The 21,368-nt window shown below is 38.1% G+C and overlaps 1 protein-coding gene across 1 annotated transcript in view; it reads right to left on the reverse strand.

Moving 5' to 3' along the window:
* PIP5K1B (phosphatidylinositol-4-phosphate 5-kinase type 1 beta) overlaps positions 1-18,258 on the reverse strand; it is a gene marked incomplete at both ends in the record, with an annotated part of 38,183 nt that extends 19,925 nt beyond the window's left edge. The window contains 3 exons of the mRNA XM_079548639.1: positions 1,387-1,504; positions 9,003-9,133; positions 18,190-18,258. Coding sequence (XP_079404765.1) covers positions 1,387-1,504; positions 9,003-9,133; positions 18,190-18,258 — 318 coding nt within the window. The remainder of the gene's footprint in view (positions 1-1,386; positions 1,505-9,002; positions 9,134-18,189) is intronic.
* Positions 18,259-21,368: the final 3,110 nt, after the last annotated feature.

A 21,368-nucleotide genomic window follows, 5' to 3' on the forward strand; every position in this document is an offset into this window, starting at 1 on the left:
GCTCCTCGGACAGAGATGCTCCTTTTCCGTGGTGTGTTTAGCTGTTTAGAGGATAAAAATAATCTAAATCAAGTTGCCTACACTGGAAACTTCCAACACCAATCAGTAATCTGTGATTTTACTGCTGAGCAGGTGACACAAATTTCCATCAACAGCAAGTATAGCCTTCCTGTAATCTTTAATTTAGACTACTGCAGTTAGTTCTTCAGGTGGAATAAAAATCACAGGTGACAGTATTTACAAATTACAGTCTTTACTAGAAGCTGTCAACACAGCCTGAATGCTTGGTCTTTCTCGAGGTCCAGAAAAGGAAATAGAACATTTTACATAAAAACACCTTCATAAAACTCCAACCCAACAGCATTTCCCAGCAGCTAACATCTGTAATTCAAAGGAATTATCTGTTCTTACACATACAATTCCATACACAGTGCTACAAAATCAAAATCACAGACTTGTGTTCAACATAAATAAAAGCAAGGATAGCTATATTTTTCTTCTAAGTTCACTGCCTAAAAAGCAAAAAAAAAAAAAAAAAAGCTTATGCTGTACTCAAACACAAAGTCTGTGAAGTAATATATTTAGTAATATTCCAATACCATTTTAACTTATTATTTTTTATTCAGTGAAACCATCAAATTCTTCTGATTGCAAAAACTCAGCTACCACTTATAATAAAAAAATATTAAAAAACATCTTTTAGAGATGTTAACAATAAAACTGATGTTCAAAACTGCTAACTTGTATAGGGGCTCTACTTTGTCATGTGGATCAGCATGAGACAGACTGGACATGAGAGAAACATCCAGCTCTCCCTTTTCACTCCGTCGTTCCAAAAGCAGGAGAAGCAAAGTAAGCAGACCCTTGTCTCTGGCAGTGCACAAAGTGGTTCTAACAAATAAAGCCTGCTCTTATGATGATAGCAAATATATCACATTTTTTCTCATGTAAACAGCTGAATATTGAAGAATTAGACTTCCAAGTATACAATATGGATATAAAAAGAATATACTCTAAAACTCTTAGGCCTCCACTCCAATTTTCTCAAGTTTAAGTGGGAATGTTTGCAGACAAACACAACTAATGAAGACAATAACACAAAAACACGTATATGCTGCATAATCAATACAGAAGTTCTGAATACAATCTTTAAAAACAATGTGCTGGATAACTGTTACTCTAGTTAATTGACTAATTAGGCACGATTTTTTAAGCAGTTGTCTCAAAGATGAAAAACTAAGATTCTCGTAAAACTGTAAAAATATTCACTAGTAATTAAATACCACACATACAAAGTTCACTACCTGTTTGAGCACCAAAGCATCTTCCTCTGTACAAAACTAGTGCAAATTATTTGTAACTCAAAGGAAAAATGCAAGCTCTTACCAAGTAATCATCAGGCTTGATACCGAAAAGCTCTCTGAAATATCGGAAGGCAAGAGGTGCATACGTCTTAAATCTGAAGTCAGGGTAATGATGAGCAGGAGTGAGATTGCTTCCTTCACTGTAAACAAAAACAAAAATAGAACAAACCCACTTATTACTGAACCATTTTTAGCCACCTCCTGCAAAGCTTACCATTAATGTAAAGCCACCTAACTCAATCACTGGCCTTACTAGAGTCGTACATACAGAAAAATCTGTGCACCAGCATTAATCAGTGTCAGAGAAATGCCTGTGAGATACACAGTATCACCAGCAAACTCCTTTCTCTCTCCTTTTGTGCTGTAAGTCTTTTCACCACCCACTTCCACATTCATAAAGATCATATTAAAACTAAAGCTACAGCTTATCACCTCCCTTTTAGGAGCTAATAGCTTTGAGACAGAAAGGAAAACTGTGGTGAACTGAACTGGTTCACAAGGGGATCAGACAGAGATACTAAAGACACTAAAATTGCAAAACAGGTAAGAAGGTACTAAAATGAGAGAGCATAGAAGTACACTATAGCACAACAAAGAGGGCAGGAACTATGCAAAGCAGAGGGAAGTAGGTCTACCAATTTTTTTGCGTGTGCCAGCAAGCTTTTATTAGTTCAGCATTATTTATGAAATGGCATCCTCAGCACATTTTCTGCAGGCTAAATGCAGTTACACTATCTCACCCTTCCTTGCCAGTACAGTGCAAAACTGAAAAGCCTCCCTGAACTTTAGATGGTTTTCTGTTCCTTCATCTGTCCCATCATGTATTTTATCCTACCTCAGTCTAAACCACTGCTGGTTTATATGCTCAGTTAATTAGGAACATGAGCTATATACAGAGTGGGGAATTATTGAAAATGGTATTCAGCTACACATTAGATATTGATTCAAACCAGAAGATCCACATAGAAAGACTGTTGAGCAGGCCAGTCCGGAAGCCAGTCTTTCTCAAAGAAGCAGATAAAAAGAATGTAACCCTTGTGACAATTTTCCTTAATTTACGTCAACACTCCCTCTGTACTCCCATGATGCAGTTGTATGAGTATTGAGATGAACATTACACTATTTATAGCGTATATATTTATAAGCTGAAGGAAAAGGCTGGCAGGAAGATGCTATACAAAAAAATCTGTCTGTGGTTTCCTTCATGTTGGAAATTAAAAGAAGGCTTTAAACAGAGTAATGAAGTTCTACGCTATAATTTCAAAGCTAGGAAGAATAGCGTTAAGATAAAGTTTGGTCAATCTGTGCGTAGATCGATAAATATTTGAATATAAAATTCATAAGACCAGACATAGTGGTGAATACCAGCTCTTCTGACACTGCTTTAGACATTTACCCTAACTAAATTATTCAGAAATGCAGTATGTACCTACATGCTTGATAGCAGTAGTATACAAAGTATACAAAAAAAAAAAAAAAAAGAATATAATAAAGAAAATATGAAGAAAGAGTGTTAAGCAGATTTTCTATAGAGATTGATTTAGGTATCATAAATCTCTAATCAAACACATCTAAGAGCTTAGATCTTGCACCATTAATGTCCATCATACAAACCTGTCACCCACAATAATTAACAACAACCTAATTACAGAAGTCTCCCCAACCCATTTAGCTACCCCATCATGCAAACCACCAATAAAACTAAACTGCTGCTAATTAAGTAGTATAAGCCAGACAAAAAGCTTTCTCAGGCTCCAGAAAGGCACATACTTCAGATTCTGGAATATGAGACCAAAGAAGAAAAAAAACCACCCTGCCTCTGGCTGGAAACCACACTTCAAAAGATGTCTGTAGATGACGAAAGAGGTATACAAAGGTATCAGAATAGTAGTGTTTTTCAACTGCTAAACCATACAGCTAACAGCTAGTAAATGTTGCTACCTCGGTTGCTCATTTTGTAGTCCTTCATACAATGACTCTAAGGAATTAAAATAAACTCCATTTATAGTTTATTATTATGAAGTAAAAAAGTCAATAAGTTAACAGTCTGAACTTAGTACTTTTCCTTCTACTTAAGCTTGCTTAATGCTTTTTCTTTCAGCATGCCAATCTTAGCTGAAATGAAGTTTTACATATATATCCAGCTACCTCATTGCATTTTTCTGCAGTATAGGAATGTCTCAGGGTAATATGTAGCCATACTGTGAACTTTTCCAGTGCCTCACCTCTCTGATTATAAAGAACTTTTCCCTTACACCCAATCTAAATCTCTCTTTCTTTAGTTTGAAACTATTTCCCACTTGTCCTACCACAACAGATCCTGCTGAAGTCTGTCCCTTTCTTCTCTTATAGCCCCTTTCTTAAAGCAACCTGACAGGCTGCTATTAGGTCCCCCCAGAGTGTTCTATTCTCCAGGCTAAACAGCCCCAGCTCTTTCAGCCTATTCTCTGGGAGTCTGGGGCCACGTAACACCACTGTCACAAGAGCTAATCATCTAAACTTTATAATGAAACCTTACCTTTTAGAACACACTTTTACAGATCTGTTTCCTGCAGCCATAACACCATTCTTTATTTTGTGAAAGTGTGGCAAAAGATTATGCATCCCTACTCTGCTAGCATGACCCATTGTTGAAACCTCACCAGGGCCAAAATGAAGACAGAAGATATTCTCTGATAATACCACAGCCATTTCATAAGTGCAGTATATAGAAAACGGATCATTAGTTAAAACTAAAATTGTTCCTAAGCTGGACAGCAGTACACAGTACATGGAAATTTATTCCAGAACATATGGAAAATAAAGTAATTATTTTTGAACAGCACATACACAAGGAACAACGCACTGAAGCTGCAGTGAGCATACAGGTCAATAGCGCCAAACGGACTTACTAGTTTAATCAGAAACCATAACAAGTGTTCACAATACGCAGGATCCAGACCCTGAAAATACAGACTATTAGCAAGGGAAAAACACAAGACTGATTAACAACTTGCTGCAAAATATCAAAGTCACAGCTGTGCTTAGCAGCGGCCTGCATCTCAGAAGGCCAGAAGAGATGAAGCCTTTCTCCAAATGCTCTGCATTTCTGAAGCTGCATATGACTGAGTAGCGAAAGTTAGCTGATGGAGTGGAGTTCAGCTCACCAGGCATCACCATAGAAAACATGCCTCCTCAGTCTGTGTCTGCTGGATATGCTCAGCAAGGTGTCGTGTTCCCAGCTCACATGTGGCTGCACAGCCTAGTGACTTGCTCAAGTCATCGCTGCCTGAAACTGTGAGGCATGTTAGCTCAGCACCAGGCCCCACCAAGGCCACACAGCTCTGAGCTGGCCCCAAATTTGAATCAAACAGCTCTAAGGGTACTTCTGCATCCTGAACATGCAAACGGCCAATTTGGGAACAAAATGTGACACCAAGACATGAACTGGTTCATCTCACTAAGGAGGTCAGGGCACAAAGCACAATGCAGGAAGATGAGAAAAAGCCTCACACACCTGAATTAATAGACAGAGGAGGGAAGAGGGAACACTGGCAGGATGCAGAACTTTCCCACAAATCCTATAGCCACTGCTGCAAAAGATAAGCTCCAGATAAGAACCTCCTGGCTGGATTTTCAAAGCAGCATTTAAAAACAGACAGTTTCCCATGTAATTTCAACCTATGGAGGGGAGTTAGGTTGATACTCCAGTTACTGTACTTCCAAAATCAACTGGGTCACTTGCACACTGCATTTTTTTTTTTTTTTTTTTTTTAGCACAAAGTGAACATTTACGTAGTACCATTTACACTCAGTCCTAACTGTAGCTCTAAATACACCTTCTTATAGCATCCCCTATTAATATTCACTTAACCCCAAAAGGAACATATTTTTATACTCCTTAGGAAAAGGAAAAACGGCAAATGGTCGATGTGGACAATGAGAAGGTAACAGAAGCATCTCCCCATTTCCACAGCTGCAGTAACACACAAACAAAAGCAAGCAATTCTGCAGTTCAAATTCACTCCTGCAAAGATACCTACACTTTACTGAGAACTGCTTCCTGAAACAAAGATCTAAGTAGATCTAGGATAAACTATGACCCAATTTAACCCTGTTACAAAGTAACTCTGGACCAGGCATAACCTGCAATCCGTGGGTTAATCCAGATTTACAACAGCTCCCACAATAAGCAGCACAGTTACGTTCAGTATTATCTGTGCCCTTTTAGGGAAAAAACAGTTTTCTCCCTCCTTCACAAACTCTGAACACAGCAGGAAGTTATTTTCCTATTGTCAACAGAGCTGAACTACAGACAGAACTTAGGTTTACATCAGGGCCCAGTGACACGCAGAAACTAATTTTCTTATCTCACTTAACAAATTTATGATCAACTGTAAACTGCTTCTTCCCCAGAAGGGCACAGGTAATACTATTTTGCTTGCTGGAGCACAGGCCGTTGTTTCGCTGCACTTCTACTACCTCAGATCTATTTTGTTCTCATTACTACAATAGTGCTCATGTTCTGTGCTCACAGGCACACAGGTTTCTTCAACAGCAAAAACTGTCCTCTCACCTCTGACTATATCACACCTGCTAGATCTGGACGAGGCCATGGAAATTCAGTTAATACCCTGCTTGGAGTTGCAGCTAAATTATGTGTACTCAGAGCAAGAAGAAAAATGTAGTTTTTTCTTGTTTCAGTAATTGACTACTTCAAGCTTCACAATTGCTACATTGCCTTGCCAGGTTCTTTTCCCGGTGCAGTTACTGGTCAAAAGCATTGCTTCTCCTCAGCTTGTTCCTGGATACTCATCATCTCTCAGACAGTAGTGAGTCCATGGAGTCTGCCGGTATAACTAATTTCATGTTAGTTCACTCAACCCACACCAGCCCAATGGTAGGAGGAAAAAAAGAAAAAAAAAAAAAAAGTAAAAACCTAAACATTTAGAGGACACAGAGCTCATTTTCCATAAGCTGCATTTAAATAGTGACTTCTACAATATTGTCTTCAAATGTGAATACTGTCCTAGGAAAGTGTGAAGAGCACCTGAACCACACCTCTGGAGCTCAGCCTCACACAGAAGGGACATGAGGCCTCAGCTTTTTATCTTGAGCTGTAGTAGCGAAGTCAGCTGCAGACAGGACTTAGAAGTTATCCATACAATGTCAAGACCCAATATACTAATAGCCAGAAAGACTGAAGTCTGTAACACTAAATTATTATAACTCATTTAACACTGTATTATGATTTATACAAGTTAACAGCACTTCAGGTGGAAAAGATTTAGACAAAGGTGCAAGTTAAATAAAGACAAGAGAAGGACTTGAAATATGGATTTTTTTCGTCAGTTTAAGAAGTGAAACATCATGATTTAAGAGACTTCTATGGATAGCCAACTTTTGGTTTCACAGAGTGTTACCAGCAAGGCTCTGCATAGAAAGGCTTTTTGTTACAGTCAAGATGAGTCACTGTATTATGAGTCACTGTATTATGTACTGCTGCTTACTAGACTGCTACACAAAAACAAGAAGTCAGATCACTGGCTGCTCTAGGCATTTCTTTCATTTACATCATTTTCTTCATGCTCTTATTTGTTGTGATTTTTTTTTTTTTTTTTTTAAAGATAACTGTTGAGAAAGGTGCTATTAAAGCTTTTAGAATCAATTTTATGTTAGTACAAATAGGCTATTGCTTTTGCCTTTGTTCTCTTTTTCAGCCAGAAGTAATCTCTCCTAGTACTCCCTTAAAAACATAACCAAATACAAAAATGTAATTTCTAAGTGCCCAAGGATGCAAATTTCACAAGGTCGGTGATGCTAATGACTACAAACCATTTTATTTATCTTGATCTCATGTGTTAAAAAAAACAGATTTTTTTTGCCTGAAGTTGCGCTACATCATGAAACACTTTTAACATATATGTTTTATTTTGTTTCACAAACAACAAAACAGTTACACGAACTACTATAGAACCCCGCATAATGGAACCCTGCATAACTATCACAGTTGGACACTTTGCAAATATGATGGCTCAATCTATTTTCCAAAAAAAAAAAAAAAAAAAAAAAAAAGAAAAGTAAATTTTTTTTACATGCTATACAAACTTCTCAGTTTTAAGTTGTACTTTGTTTTTATTTTTATGAACAAGTGAAAAATTGTGGTTACGCTGGATAAGTACACAGGTAACAAATCTATATCTAATCACCAAGAGAAAGATCATGAACCTTACAGTTGGCACCACAGAATCACAGAATTGTAGGGGTTGGAAGGGACCTCCAGAGATCATCGAGTCCAACCCCCCTGCCAAAGCAGGTTCCCTACAGCAGGTCGCACAGGTAGGCATCCAGGCAGGTCTTGAACATCTCCACAGAAGGAGACTCCACCACCTCCCTGGGCAGCCTGTTCCAGTGCTCCGTCACCTCACTGTAAAGAAGTTCTTGCGCACATTTGTGCGGAACTTCCTGTGCTGCAGTTTCCGGCCGTTTCCCCTTGTCCTGTCTCCACTCACCACTGAAAAGAGTCCGGCCTCGCCATTCTGCCCCCCACACCTTAGATATTTATAGACCTGGATCAGGTCCCCTCTCAGTCTCCTTTTCTCAAGGCTGAACAGACCCAGTTCACTCAGCCTTTCTTCATAGGAGAGATGCTCCAGGCCCTTCACCATCCAGGCCCTTCACCATCTTCACCAGAACGCGATATGGATACTCCCAAGTCCTCTGAATAGAGAATGCAATTAAATGCTTCTTTTCACATAAGAAATACAGTGTCTTTCTCTTGAAAGATCTCTCAGTTCAGAGGAAATTAGGAATTTAAACTACCAAATTTACATTAGGAGAGATCAATTTCAGAAGTACCCACCTGCAATTATTCTGAACACTGTCAATTCCTCTTCCCATTTATTAACACTAATAATCTCCAAGCACTGATATAAGCATCCAAAAGAAGAAAGACAGAGAGCTGTTAGAGTGGGCCTAGAGGAGGACCACAAAAATAACCAGAGGGCTGGAGCACCTCCCCTTACAAAGACAGGCTAAGAGAGCTGGGCTTGGTCAGTCTGGAAAAGAGAAGGCTGTGGGGTGATCACATTGCAGCCTTTCAGTACCTAAAGGATGCCTACAAACAGGAGGGAAATCAACTCTTTACAAGGGGAGATAATGGCAGAACAAGAGGAAATGGTTTTAAGTTGAAGGAAGGAAGATTTAGCTTGGATATCAAGGGATAGTTCTTCACCATGAGAGTGGTGAGGTGCTGGAGCAGGCTGCCCAGAGGTTGTGGATGCCCTGGTCCCAGGAGGTATTCAAGGCCAGGTTGGATGGGGCCCTGGGCAGCTGGTCTAGTATTAGATATGGAGGATGGTGGCCTGCCTGTGGCAGACGGGTTGGAGCTTGATGATCCTTGAGGTCCCATCCAACCTAAGCCATTTTATGATTCTATGATTCACTGCAAATTATTAGGAACAATTTATGAAGTAACATTCCGACTCCACACATGAACCAAACTTGACAACATGAAGACAGGAGCATTTTCAAGTTCCTTTGCCTCAATCTTCCAACCCAATTTTGCCATAATTGTAAAACAACTCTTATTTTAAATATTTAGGTAGAATTTCATTATGAAATTCTGCTAGAAAATAGATTGAATGGGCTTATCCTTACCTGGGTAAGAAGACACTTTCCACTACGTAGAAGTCTTGCATAAGAACATCTCTATCTGGTTTTGAAGTAAGGTTTCCTACAGTGTATCCTATTCCCAGCTGGATAGCACCTTTAATAGCTGAGGACGTAGTCTGCATAGAAAGTAAGAATTCAAGCATCAGTTAATTACAGATAAATTTCTGTTCTTATCAGTAACATAACTTTGTAATAACAATGCCACATCCCCTTTCTTTCTCAGCCTTTAAGAGCAGAAGAAAACTTTCATCTAGAGTCAACTTCTTATCAATTAAAAGATTTAAAGAAATACTGTGTTGTTCCAAAAGCCTATTAGACTTTCAAACCTATTCCAGGGTCTGAAACTGTATGTGTTACATTCTGGGAAAAAACAGTTAAAAATACCACGAAAATGCACAATGTCTTCTCCAATAGTATTGCCTCATATTTTATGATGTTTGCCCATCATCAGAGGCAGAAGTTGACAGTATGGCAGCAGAGGGTGAACCTTCTCATCAATACTCCGTTACATGCTGTTGATGTGTGAAAGCAGCAGAAGGGCACTCTGAAAAAATAGCATCTGACATGGAAGCGCAAATGAAGCAAAGAAAAGATGAAAGGATTGAATAAAGCAAACCACTAAAAAGGTAAATAAGGTTGACAAGAAGGGAATAACTTCCCTTTGCATGGTGTACTTTCAGTAGTTCAAAGGTACCATTTTGATGCTTGTTCTCAGATGTTATCTCTCATCCATCAAACTAGACATGGTATCAGTGAAAACCCCTTAAGTTCCATGGCCAGAACTACTGCAGCACTTGAACAAAAATATTTTGGAAGGGAGTGAAAATTACGTAAGAAAAAGTTCATATATACAAAACTACACATATTTTAGTCCTCAGAACAGCACATGCCAGAGCCACTGCTTATTTTTAGAGAAGATAGAGATGTGTAGCTCCTCATTAATTAAGACTGCACACCAAGCTGAAGTGGCAATTTTATAACAGTTCAGAACAGGCAATTTGGCAGGAACAAACAATGCTACCATTCTTCGACTGCAACTTTGATTAATAAAAAGATCTGGCTGGTGTTGTAAGAAGATTCACATTTTTCTTTCTTTGAAAGGACTCTATTCATGCATGATTAATGTCCAGCACAAGCAGCAATTATGCAACTTCGATCAAATCAATACACATGTGAATAGAGTTTGTGCTTCACATCTGGACACCCATCTTGTTCACTGTCACATTACATTTATCCTTTTAAACAGGTTTTTTTACATGTTATCTATCTATGGGACTATTAATAATAATGAATCAATATTTTTAAAAAGCAAAAAACAACCATGAACAGAAAGAAACTGCACTGGATTCAGCCTTCACTTAATTTTATGAAGTTTACCCTACTCTCAGTTTTCCCATTCTTAACACTCAATCAGATGTTTACTAAGGCTTCATATTCCCCACAAGCAGTCCACAAATTCAACATTCTTGCCCTTTTTAGCACATCCCAGAAATGTCATATGGAACTTAAAGGATATGAACTTTGTCCTTGTGTATCTGTTTTCCTTTTTTATAACTCATTTTACTGCAACTGAAGCTTGGCCTATGAACTTTCGAGGGCAAAGATGGTGATTCTTTTGCAAGACACCTGGCTTATTGCAGGTGCTATAAAGCACCTGCTATAATGCTCATATTCTTTTCCTCAGAAATTTCACCTCATTATCACTCTGAAAGGCAAGATTATTTTTGTTTTTTTTCCATCCTTTGTAACACTCGTATAAATAAATGTAAGTAAAACAATCCAGGTTTTCAATTTTTTTCTAATGAAATAGTAGAGCTACCTAGTTACGACAGTCCTATTTATGACATGGGGAGCAAACGGCACCTGATAGATAAGAAACCACTGCTGATTAGCACTGTTCTGCAACTGTTTTTCCCACACAGCTACCATTAGTTCATTTCTTTTTACTACTATCTGTGAAGAAAAGACTGCTCTTATCTCTTTCACCAGCCTGTTCTACTGGGTGGTAGAACTGAATCAATGAATCGGTTGTCTACTTCACAGCTCTTTGCCTTGTGAAAACACAAGATAGTGCTCATCTCCAGTTAGCTGAAAAAAAAAGGCTGCTTCACGGAGGACGTCAAACTCCTCTCCATGCATCAGTTCCTAGAGCCTGAACAGACTATAGTTCCTTAAAAGCTCTTCAAAGCTTTAATAACACTACAATAATGTATGTTCACATTAAGTCTTATAAAACTATTACATTACCCTGAAATCAGAGTAAGTGTAAAGAACCTGAGTCTGGCAACATACCAAAAATTCCCAATGAAATCCCCACTTCTTCGATTCCTTCTTTTAACTGAAACACAATGCACACTGTCTACACTGTAAACACACTTCTTACTACCAAAATGGCATTAAGCAATGGCATTTCAGAAAGGGATTGGTATAGATTTGCATACAGAAGCCCTCCTGAAAGTCGCAGCCTCTCTGAAGATAAATAAATGAATAATCCCCAGGGTTCCACTTAGTCAAAATTATTCTAGATGCATGGATTTGGACAGATCCGAATTTCCTACAAGTGAACAACTGTTCTTCAGTTATACTGGTTACCACAGGTACCAGGAATCTAAACACACCACCTCTCCTCTGCAAACATAGCTTATCTTTTCCAGAACCATGAAAAGAAACTAAGTCTCCATAAATTGTGTAAATTCATAGGTCAAACCACCTGAGGACAGTGTTGTTGGAAAACAGAAAGCCTTCTCCATGCAGTACATTTAAAAAACTCTTGAACATCAAGAAATTGCTACTAGATTCAATCTGTGTGTGCAGTTATTTGGGAGTCCATTCCTTTTGCACTACATTTTTCCTGTCTTTGGGCACTTGTAGTGTCCCACTGACAGAACACTTCCAGCAGCTGCTTCTGCTGAAGCGTTCAGAGGCAGCCAGACCACCTCAGCATGTCTCTGCAGCTGCCACATTTGAACTACCAGTTTCCTTTCATATTAAATTACAAAAAGGGCATGTAAAAACAGAGCAACTAGAAAACTTCAGTGATAAAACTCTTTCCTGTGTTTCTCCACAACTTGCAACTCCACTCTGTTCTTTCACTCTTTCTTAAGTTCACACTGCCTGTTTCTCTGCCAGCTGCTTGCACAGCAAGTCAGACTTCATTTAATTGGACTTCTGCCATCCACCCCATCTTTGGATTTTGTTGTGGAAGGCAGGAGTTAACAGTTACTACTAAGCTGCCCCTCTTATAGAAAAAAAGTTTCCTTAGTCCTGCTAGTTTTCTTTGCAAAAAGCAGCTGTGACCTCCAAAGGAGAGCTCTACCCGAGGTTTTTGTTATAAGGCAATCTATCATAATAGGAAATAAACAAAACAAAAAGACAGGTATTTATTTGTATAATCCAGATGTAAATGGCAGTGGTGTCACAGATTTAGAAAAACACTCTGTTCTGCAGCAGAAAGTAGAAATATCCAGAGTGTATCTGCTCTTTCTGAAGGCTATCAATTACACCAGCCTATGCCACATTCTTTGGCCATTCTTTTTCTTTGCATCCTAGAACTATGCCTATGAACAAAGCAATGAAGCGTTACATGCTGTTCCACATGGTGTTCACTGTACTTTCCATATTAAAGTCATCAATTACTGTGCTACACAATATAAGCTTACACACACATTTTTTCTGACATACTGCACTAAATGCCAGTATAAAGCTAGGTCATTAAACAAGTACAACTGCTATTATTGTATTATTTTCTTTCTTTCTGAGTACAAAACATTCAGTAGTATGCTACTGAAAATGTATGTTCCAGTGCAGCTCCACTAGGAAAGTTTCAATGTTGGCAGAACAATTCTACCCACACACATTGGTTTTTGGATGTAAATCAGTGCCAACAGTCATGCAGCAATGCTGTTAGCACATGTTTGCAAGCTCCAACAATAGGTAGCTAATTTTCTTTTTTTCAGATAAATTCCCTTTGCTCCTGGGCAAAGTGACTGATGCCACAGATAGCCAGTTTTGAACAAGGCAAGGTGCTAATTGTAATACATTAAGAAGAACTGTAAAATATGTTACCATAAGAAATAATCATGCCAAACGAGTATGCATCTGGGGTAGACTTTGGATTACAAGCAGAGATTTTAGAAAACTGGTAACAGGTTTCCAGAATAAGAACATACGAATACGTGTTCTGGTCTGATTTTCTTCTATACATTTCCAGTGCTTCAGCAGATCTGTTCATGCCTCATTATTTCTATCACTATACGGAATGTCAGGAAGCAGATTAAGGAACTATTATATATGACTGATTACACTGCAATGCAAAAGCTGCACGACTGTCAGCAGATTCTGATAACTGAATCAGTAAAATCTCAGGAGAAAAATAAGAGACTGTTGCATACTTATAACTGTGCCACTGTCTTGATACAGTTATGAATTCCAAAACGTGTATAGTTAGGACTCTTAGCAATGATTGAGCAAGGCTTTTAACAACGTTTTAGCAAATCAAGACATCATCTTGGATCTTTAAAGTGTTCATGCGCATAGCAAATCACATTTTCTTCTGTCTGAGATCTGGGTCAAAACATGACTACTGAAGGAAACTGAAGAAAAGAAGGCCTCAAGAATTCAGACAAGTAAGATATCTATCACTATTTTAGCTGAACTAAACAAAATTATAAAGAAACTACTGGAAGTATCTGAATTTCCATAAACAGAACTGACAGGTCTACATGCTAACTTATTCCTAGCTTTATTTCCTCCTGGTGAAAACACGAAGCGGTTTGGCTTGGAAGGCACTTTAAACATCACCCAGTTCCACCCCCCTGCCATGGGCAAAGGCTGTCACCCACCAGCTCAGCTGCCCCATCATAGCTAGCCTTGAACACCTCCAGGAATGGGGCATCCACAGCTTCTCTGAGCATCCTGTACCAGTGACTCACTGCCTTCTGAGGAAAGAACTTCTTCATAAAAATGAAAGTTTATTTTTAACTGATTGGGATGAACTTAAAAACAGTTATTATCACAAATGTTTATAATAGCTCTTAAGACTATTCTACATGAATTCAGGACATGTTTGGAACACACTGGTAATACACAACGAAAATACCACAGAAATAAAGTTCTCAATTGTGAATAAGATTCCTTCAGACCTTGGCTGGGACACAGATAATTTTCTTCATAATAACTGGTACAGTGCTGTGCTTTCAATTTGTGATGAAAACAGTCTTGTTAACACACTGAGGGTTTACACAAAGCCAAGGATTTTTCAACTTTTATGCTGCCTTACCAGTGAGAAGATGGGAGTGCACAAGGAGTGGGCAGGGGACGCAGCCAGGGCAGCTACCCCATTGCACCTAAGCTATACCCTGCACCATTTGACACTGTTCATCAATAAAAGTTGGGGTTAAAGAAGGAAAAGTGTGGGGTGGTGTTCTGAATGACAGCATTTGCATGATGAGCCACGCTATACAGGAAACAGCAGAAAAGGGAGCAAATTAGAGTCTTCAGCTCTAATTCACTCTCCAGCTGTCCAAAATCACTAGACATAACTGCATAGCCTATCTCTACTTCAGTCAGTGCACTCAAAGCAGTATCTACATCAGCTCCAGGGTCTTCAGAAGGGTAACCCACAAGGAAAAGGTGGTGAACATTTCTGCCACTGCAGAACATCTTTTCTTTTCAAACAACAGTTAAGATACAATTTGTCCCCAGATGGACAAACACTTCAGTAAACCATTATTCATGTCAATGAGCCTGGCAATACAGTGCTAAAGAAAGTAGTTTTATTTACACCAGATTTAATCTACCTTCACCTTTCTCCAAGAAAAAATGTTTTTAAACATATATAAAATAGATAAAAGCTACAGTTTGCAATTATTTTCTCTCTCATTTTCTTCCATGTTTTCCTTATGAAGAAATTATTCACAGTTCTTAATAAGGGATATTTACATTTCCTTACATTTCCAGATCAAGCAAAAATATCGTTTAATATGTATTGATTTGTTAGGCTTCTTTCTCAGTGGATATGACAAATGGAAAATGCCTCCAAAGCCAACATTTATTTAACTTTCCCCTATGATTCACTAAATTTTACATCAGACATTTTCCATGTATTACTTTTCCTATTTGTATGCACTTGACACATTAATGTGATGAAAGCTGTATGGACATAATCCTTGCACACTATTATGAAAAATGAGTGGACACTGCAACTAGGCAAAAAGCAAAAACTACTCAGGACAAAGTGATATGAGACTGAGACATTCCCCCTTTCCACCATCATTATGTAAGGAAATCATAACCTTTCAAGCGAAGTTGTATCAGAACTTTACTTATCCACAAGGATTTCATTTGTTTTTAGCTTTACAGTAAGAGCTGGTAAACAGAAGCTAAAGAGGCACACTACAGCATTTCACTCTGGGAAAAGGCTGAAAAGTCCAAGGAAAACTTAAAAGACCAGACCACATAGCTTATAATAAAGTTGCTGCTGAGTCTTCATGTGGAACCAGTGCAGCCCACAGCAGGAGATGCAGGAGGATGACACTGACTCTTCCTTCACTAAGCCCTCTGTATTGGAAGCATGACCTTAAAGCTGAGACTATCAGCACATCTCAGGACAATTAACTCCTAGGACTGACACTAGAAATACCCTGAATCACCAAGTAAATCTTGGCATTACAAAATTTTTTATAATGTCAGTGTTTCTGAACTACATTTTGGTTACCCATTCTATCTCTTGTTATACTCTTCATTGCTTTGTTGAACTGCTCCAGACATGCACCTCATGATGCAACTTGTTTGGCTACCAGACCAACCAATGCACTTCCTTAAAACAGCACATCACTGCTACAAATATTCCAGATCAAAGTTATATATCAGTTCCATTTTAAGAAACAGCTACACAGTTGCCCTGGAGCTGTATACGAAAGGTCAAAGCAAAGCAGAGACAAAGCCCAAACAGGCAAAATTCAAGCCAAGATGTGCAATTTGCCTGTTCTGAAATGAACAGACAAACATCATATGTTTCTCCACTTCAATTACGTTTAAACAACAAGAACAAAAAGATGGAAAGGAGGCCTCCGAGCAATAAGAATGAGTTAGCAAGCCTGGCCTGATCTGAAAACTACGGGAGCATCTTGCCTAAGCAGTCCCACTTCCATCAAGGGATGTGGCAGATGGGAGCAGGAACTGCCCAAGCAGTAGAAAAAGAATTAGCTAAGAAACTAAGCTCTTCCCAACCCAGATTTCTGGAGAATGTATCACAGAAAGTCAAAGGACAAAAATTGTCAGCAATTTTTGCCAATACAGTAAAGCACAACTGAAGAGCCTGAATAATAATAATTTTTTTAAAAAAAAAGGAAATAAAATTGATGTGAGCAGTTAAAGATAGGTGGGTTTTAACTGCCAATAAGACATGACCAGAAAGTGGTGCCATTGTGAAGGTTTCATAAAAATCTGGAATTAAATGGAAGATGACATGAAATGTTGCTGTCAAACACAGGTCCTGCCAGCCTCACCTCATAAACATCTTTCTACACAAATGCAGTTGCCTTCTATTAAGAAACAAAGAAACAAAAAACCCTTCAATGGTGTTATATGGAATATCTTGCAAAGATGAGAAACAGAATGAAGTGCAAGGCTTATAAAGGATTTGCCTTATGAGAAGAAACACATAATTAAAAGCAAAACACACTATCATTAAATTCTTCATGCATCGGTTTTAGGGTTAAACTTTATTATCTTCTATTAGTATTCAGAAGCTGGAGCATAAATGGCAATATGCAATAACACTGAACTATGGGGTACCCATAACACAGGATCTTGAACTGAGAACAACTGGGAGTATGAATACCAGAAAAGAAATTAAACTGCTGTAAGATCCATGTACAAACAAACAATTGGAAGCTCAGAGGAAAGAGCAGAATTTGGAGATGACACTGAGACCCCAGTATGATGTGGTGGACGCACTTTTCACAGAACATCAGAAGGATTGGTGTCATGGTATAAATCCTCACAAGGCTTTCTCTGGAATACTCTGAACTTATGAGTTGAATGGGAACAAAGTAAGGCACATAGGATGACTGAAAGGAATACAAATTCTCCTGTGCAGGGACTACCAAGTTCTGCAGTCTACTCAGGCAGTTATAAGACCGCATTAATGTCCACCCTGGGCATATAGCTTTTCTACCTTTTTTAGTACTAGATGTGGAAAGTTATTAAGACTTCAGTGTTTTGAAGTCATAAGCAGAGAAACTGAAGACAATTTTTAACTAAAAAAGACAACCACACATTTTCTCAAACCTTGTTTTTCTTTCATTCCTGAGAAAATTCTGAGAAAATAATCTAGAATGACATCCCAAACACTTAAAATGTCATTGCCATCAAAAGGAGTGAGGAGTGGGAAAAGAAACAGCTTACTCTTCTTGACTTTCCCAGCAATGCTGTAGGAAACACAGAGAAATAATATCTCCTAATTTATGACATATACTGTAGGAGCACATGGACCTTAATACTACGTTATGGAAACATATCACTACTTCTTAGAGAATATCTGTCAAGGAAAAAGATCAAATCCAGTAACTAAAAACTGGTTTGTGTAAGCACGTACATATGTATGCACGTATATGTCTCATCTTAGTTACCAATGGTTTTTGATGGTTCTAAACAGCGCTGCTTCCAGAGAACCACTGAGAGACAACCAAAGCCAAAAACAATACTACCTACCACCAATCTCTAAATAACCTCATGTTGCCACCATGGACGCATGATATTACACCAAATACGCCACCTCTTAAACACTATTTCCTTACAAAAAAAGAAGTGCACTCTGCAGCAAACACTGAAGAGGTGTTAAAGTGAGTTTGTAGCTCAGGCATCTGGCATAAACATTCAAAACATTCAGGAACTCGCTGTATTAAATTTCTGACAACTGTTTGTGTACAGAGGTATTTCTGTTGCTAAGAGCAAAGAACTTCCACCAATCTATCAAGAATGTATATTTTAAAACCATACTGAATTAGCTTATCATTTCACAGAAGGAATAAAATACTTTCAAATAATCCACAGAACATGCTTTGTTTGTTCTTATATTTAGTTCTGAAGTATGGTTCACTTATAGCAGGTTTAAATTATGAATATGAAAGGAAAGGCATGAAATGAAAAGGTTATAAGGCTTATTTACCTTTTTATATGTTTTCTCTTCATTTGCCTTTCCAGCAGTAACATCTCCATTTTCAGTAACAGACGACATCTAGTAAAAGAAGTTTAAGTTACAAATTAAATGCTTTGGAAAAACAAGTGTTTGGAAAAATATCATGCAATTTATTATCCATCTTTTGTTAAGTTCAAACTTTTAAGAGTATAGCAAACCACTAAGATTGGTGACAGCTCATGACAATTCTCTTCCACTGAAGTTACCTTAAGCTTTCCTCTTTACCTTGCTTAAAACAACATCCCAAAGAGCAGAATGTAAATATTTCGTTTATAAGAACCTCTTTCCTTTTTATAGGGGTAGCTCAAACTGGCATGTCCTACTTTCCTACTGCAACTAAAATTTACTCTTCATTTGAAATATTAGACTTATTGCTAATTCCCTCATTACGTTTTACACAGACTATTTCTTTGTTTTAACACAAAGCAATATGTTTTCAAGTACAACACACTACCTATATTCCTTGCCCCATTTACTCCTGATTATTTCTTGTTCTACTACCTTTACGTACTTAAGACTCCTCAGCTCTAAGGCAAGCATCTCAGACTTCGTCTGTTAGGAGATACTGCAAGCAGCAACAGAACATCCCAGCTCCATGCAGGCCACCAACGCATTCTGCAGGAGCCAGTTTCATCACTTTTTTACTAAAAGGGTAAATACTTTTACTATGAACATTGAACTACTGTACAACTGTCATCTACCCTTTGGCCCTCCCCTAAATAAACATTTTTCCAGAAGTAAACATCCTATCTCCACCCAGGTGTGCACGCTCCAATCAAATCTGACCTCTCGTAGCCCCACTGCCTTCACCTATAGCTACACAGAGACAAAGCAACTGCAGCTTTCCAAGAGTAGCAGCTTAAGCACTGGATATGTTCATGTCGATCCATTCACAGTGGCAGGGGTGGAACTGCTGCTATTACTACCACTGTGACTGCCACCAACGTGTTCCTCTGCCACTGACCAGGAGGCACTGCACTGGGCCTACCACAGCATACACAACATATATTGTTAGTTCTATAGGTGAATTTGATTACTGTTACTTTAAGTAATTGAATAAATACTAACAGCATCTGGCAGTAATAACAGAATTTACAGGACAAATTGCCATTTTTCAACAGCTTTTCTCTACAGGTACTTGAATTTCAAGTATGAATAGCAGTTTAAGTTATCTTTTAATGAACTTCTCTTAGTTTCTAAATTACTTGACCTGCAAACTCTTTAGAGAAAAGCAACGTCTATTTCTTCAATGCTAAATGCTGGCAATCAAGAGGAGATCCCAGGCAGTCTACACCACAGAAGGATAACATTTAGTTGACTGACCAGATGCAGCTCTTATTGGAATGCAAAGGAATTTTATTTCCCTATGTTTTCTTTCTGAGTTATGTCAAACACGCAGTTCTCTTCCAAAGCTAATATTAATTTTCCTTCTGTTTCATACAGCTTTCAATAAAATAGATAAGTTGGTCACATTCATACAGTTGTTTTTTTTTTTTTAACCTTCTTCAAAAATTCATATAAGAGAAGAACTTTGTCTTCTCTCCTGAACCACTGTGCAACCAAGCACCTTACAAGTATGCAGTACAAAATGAGCTATCAGAAGGATCACCCCGGGAGGCATTTTACATGCAGACTAACAGGAAAACATTCGAGCTATATCCAGCCCATAACTCTGAGCCAACATGAACGCCTTTTTCCTCCACATCAGTATGCAGCTGTACAAGAAGATACAGCAATGAAATCCTGCTCCTCAGCAGACTGCAAGTTCAAAGGAACAATGACAGGCAAAACTAAGAGGCTGGTGAGCCAGATACTCAATGGCATTTATGAGAGACCTGAAGCCTTTTGCTACATTGACACACAGTATCACCTGCAACTAGCAACAAGGGACTGACAGAGCATTTCGTCATGCTGCAAAATAATGTTAGATCAAGAACAAAGGAGTAAGTTAGAGATCAAGTGGATGAGACACATTAAGTGTGGCTGTCAAAGCAAAACAAACAAACAAAAATAAAAGAAACGAATACATGCAAAGGAACCCAACAAAAAAAGCAACAGGAACACATCTTAAAATGATACTGGATTTTGCCCACACTTTCATAAATGGATGTATACATACCCTTCTGAAAAACAGGGCAAATCATCTGGAGCTGAGAGCAATGATCAAGTCACTCATTGGTGTTGTTATTTTCCAGAATCTGTTAAAAGAAAAATCTTTTGTCACTATGCCATTACAGATGCACATTTGACAGAACAGCTTAGGATTTCCTTTTTCCCACTGTTCTTCAGCCCAGGTAAGTATCCTGCTAGATGCAAAACTGTTCAAGAATTGTCACCTGTAGTTTAGGTACAAATAAGTCACCTAATATACTTAGGAAACTAGCAGTGTTACACTGGATAAAATTAGTACAGATCAACCTGCCTTTAGCCTAGAGATGTCACTGCTATGGCACCAGCACCTCCACTATGAAACATTTATATAGAGCAGTAGATATACATGACTTGGAGCACTGTGAAATTAAATGCTGTCTTTAAAGAAGAGTTTTAAAATTGAATACTAACCACTCTCATGGCATAGCCCTTATTCCTAACCCTCAAAAAAAAAACAAAAAAAAACAAACAAACAAACAAAAAAAAAACCAACAAAAAAAGCAATAGGCATGATAGTTGATAGTTTGGAGGGATGCATACTGAACTGCTGTACATAACAAACTAATTGTGGATGTTTTAAACAATGGTATTAGTTATCATCATAACTTCTGTGAGTAATCTTCTTGAGGTGAGCTGTTTCATAGTTAAAATGGTTTTAATATGCATATGAAAAGATATTAAATAGGTATTATTTGACTCCTCCCTGCAATGAGTTTGTCCTCCCATATTACACAACCATTCTAAGCCACATCACTAAACCTAGTCTTCAATTTAATTTCACAACTATACTGGAAGAAAACAGATCTCATTTGCCCTTAATCAGTACAAATTGTATGAACATAAAAATTGATTAAAAAAATAAAACCACCAAACTTAATTTTCCAATTATCTGAAAAGTATCCATAACATAAAAGACTTCTGAACAGTATTCTCCACTCATTCAGGGATGCAGACTAAAAATCATACCTGTGGTTAGGTACATAAAGGAACAAAAAAAG

The sequence above is a fragment of the Tetrao urogallus genome (assembly GCF_951394365.1).
Source record: "Tetrao urogallus genome assembly, chromosome: Z".
Lineage (NCBI taxonomy): Eukaryota > Metazoa > Chordata > Aves > Galliformes > Phasianidae > Tetrao > Tetrao urogallus.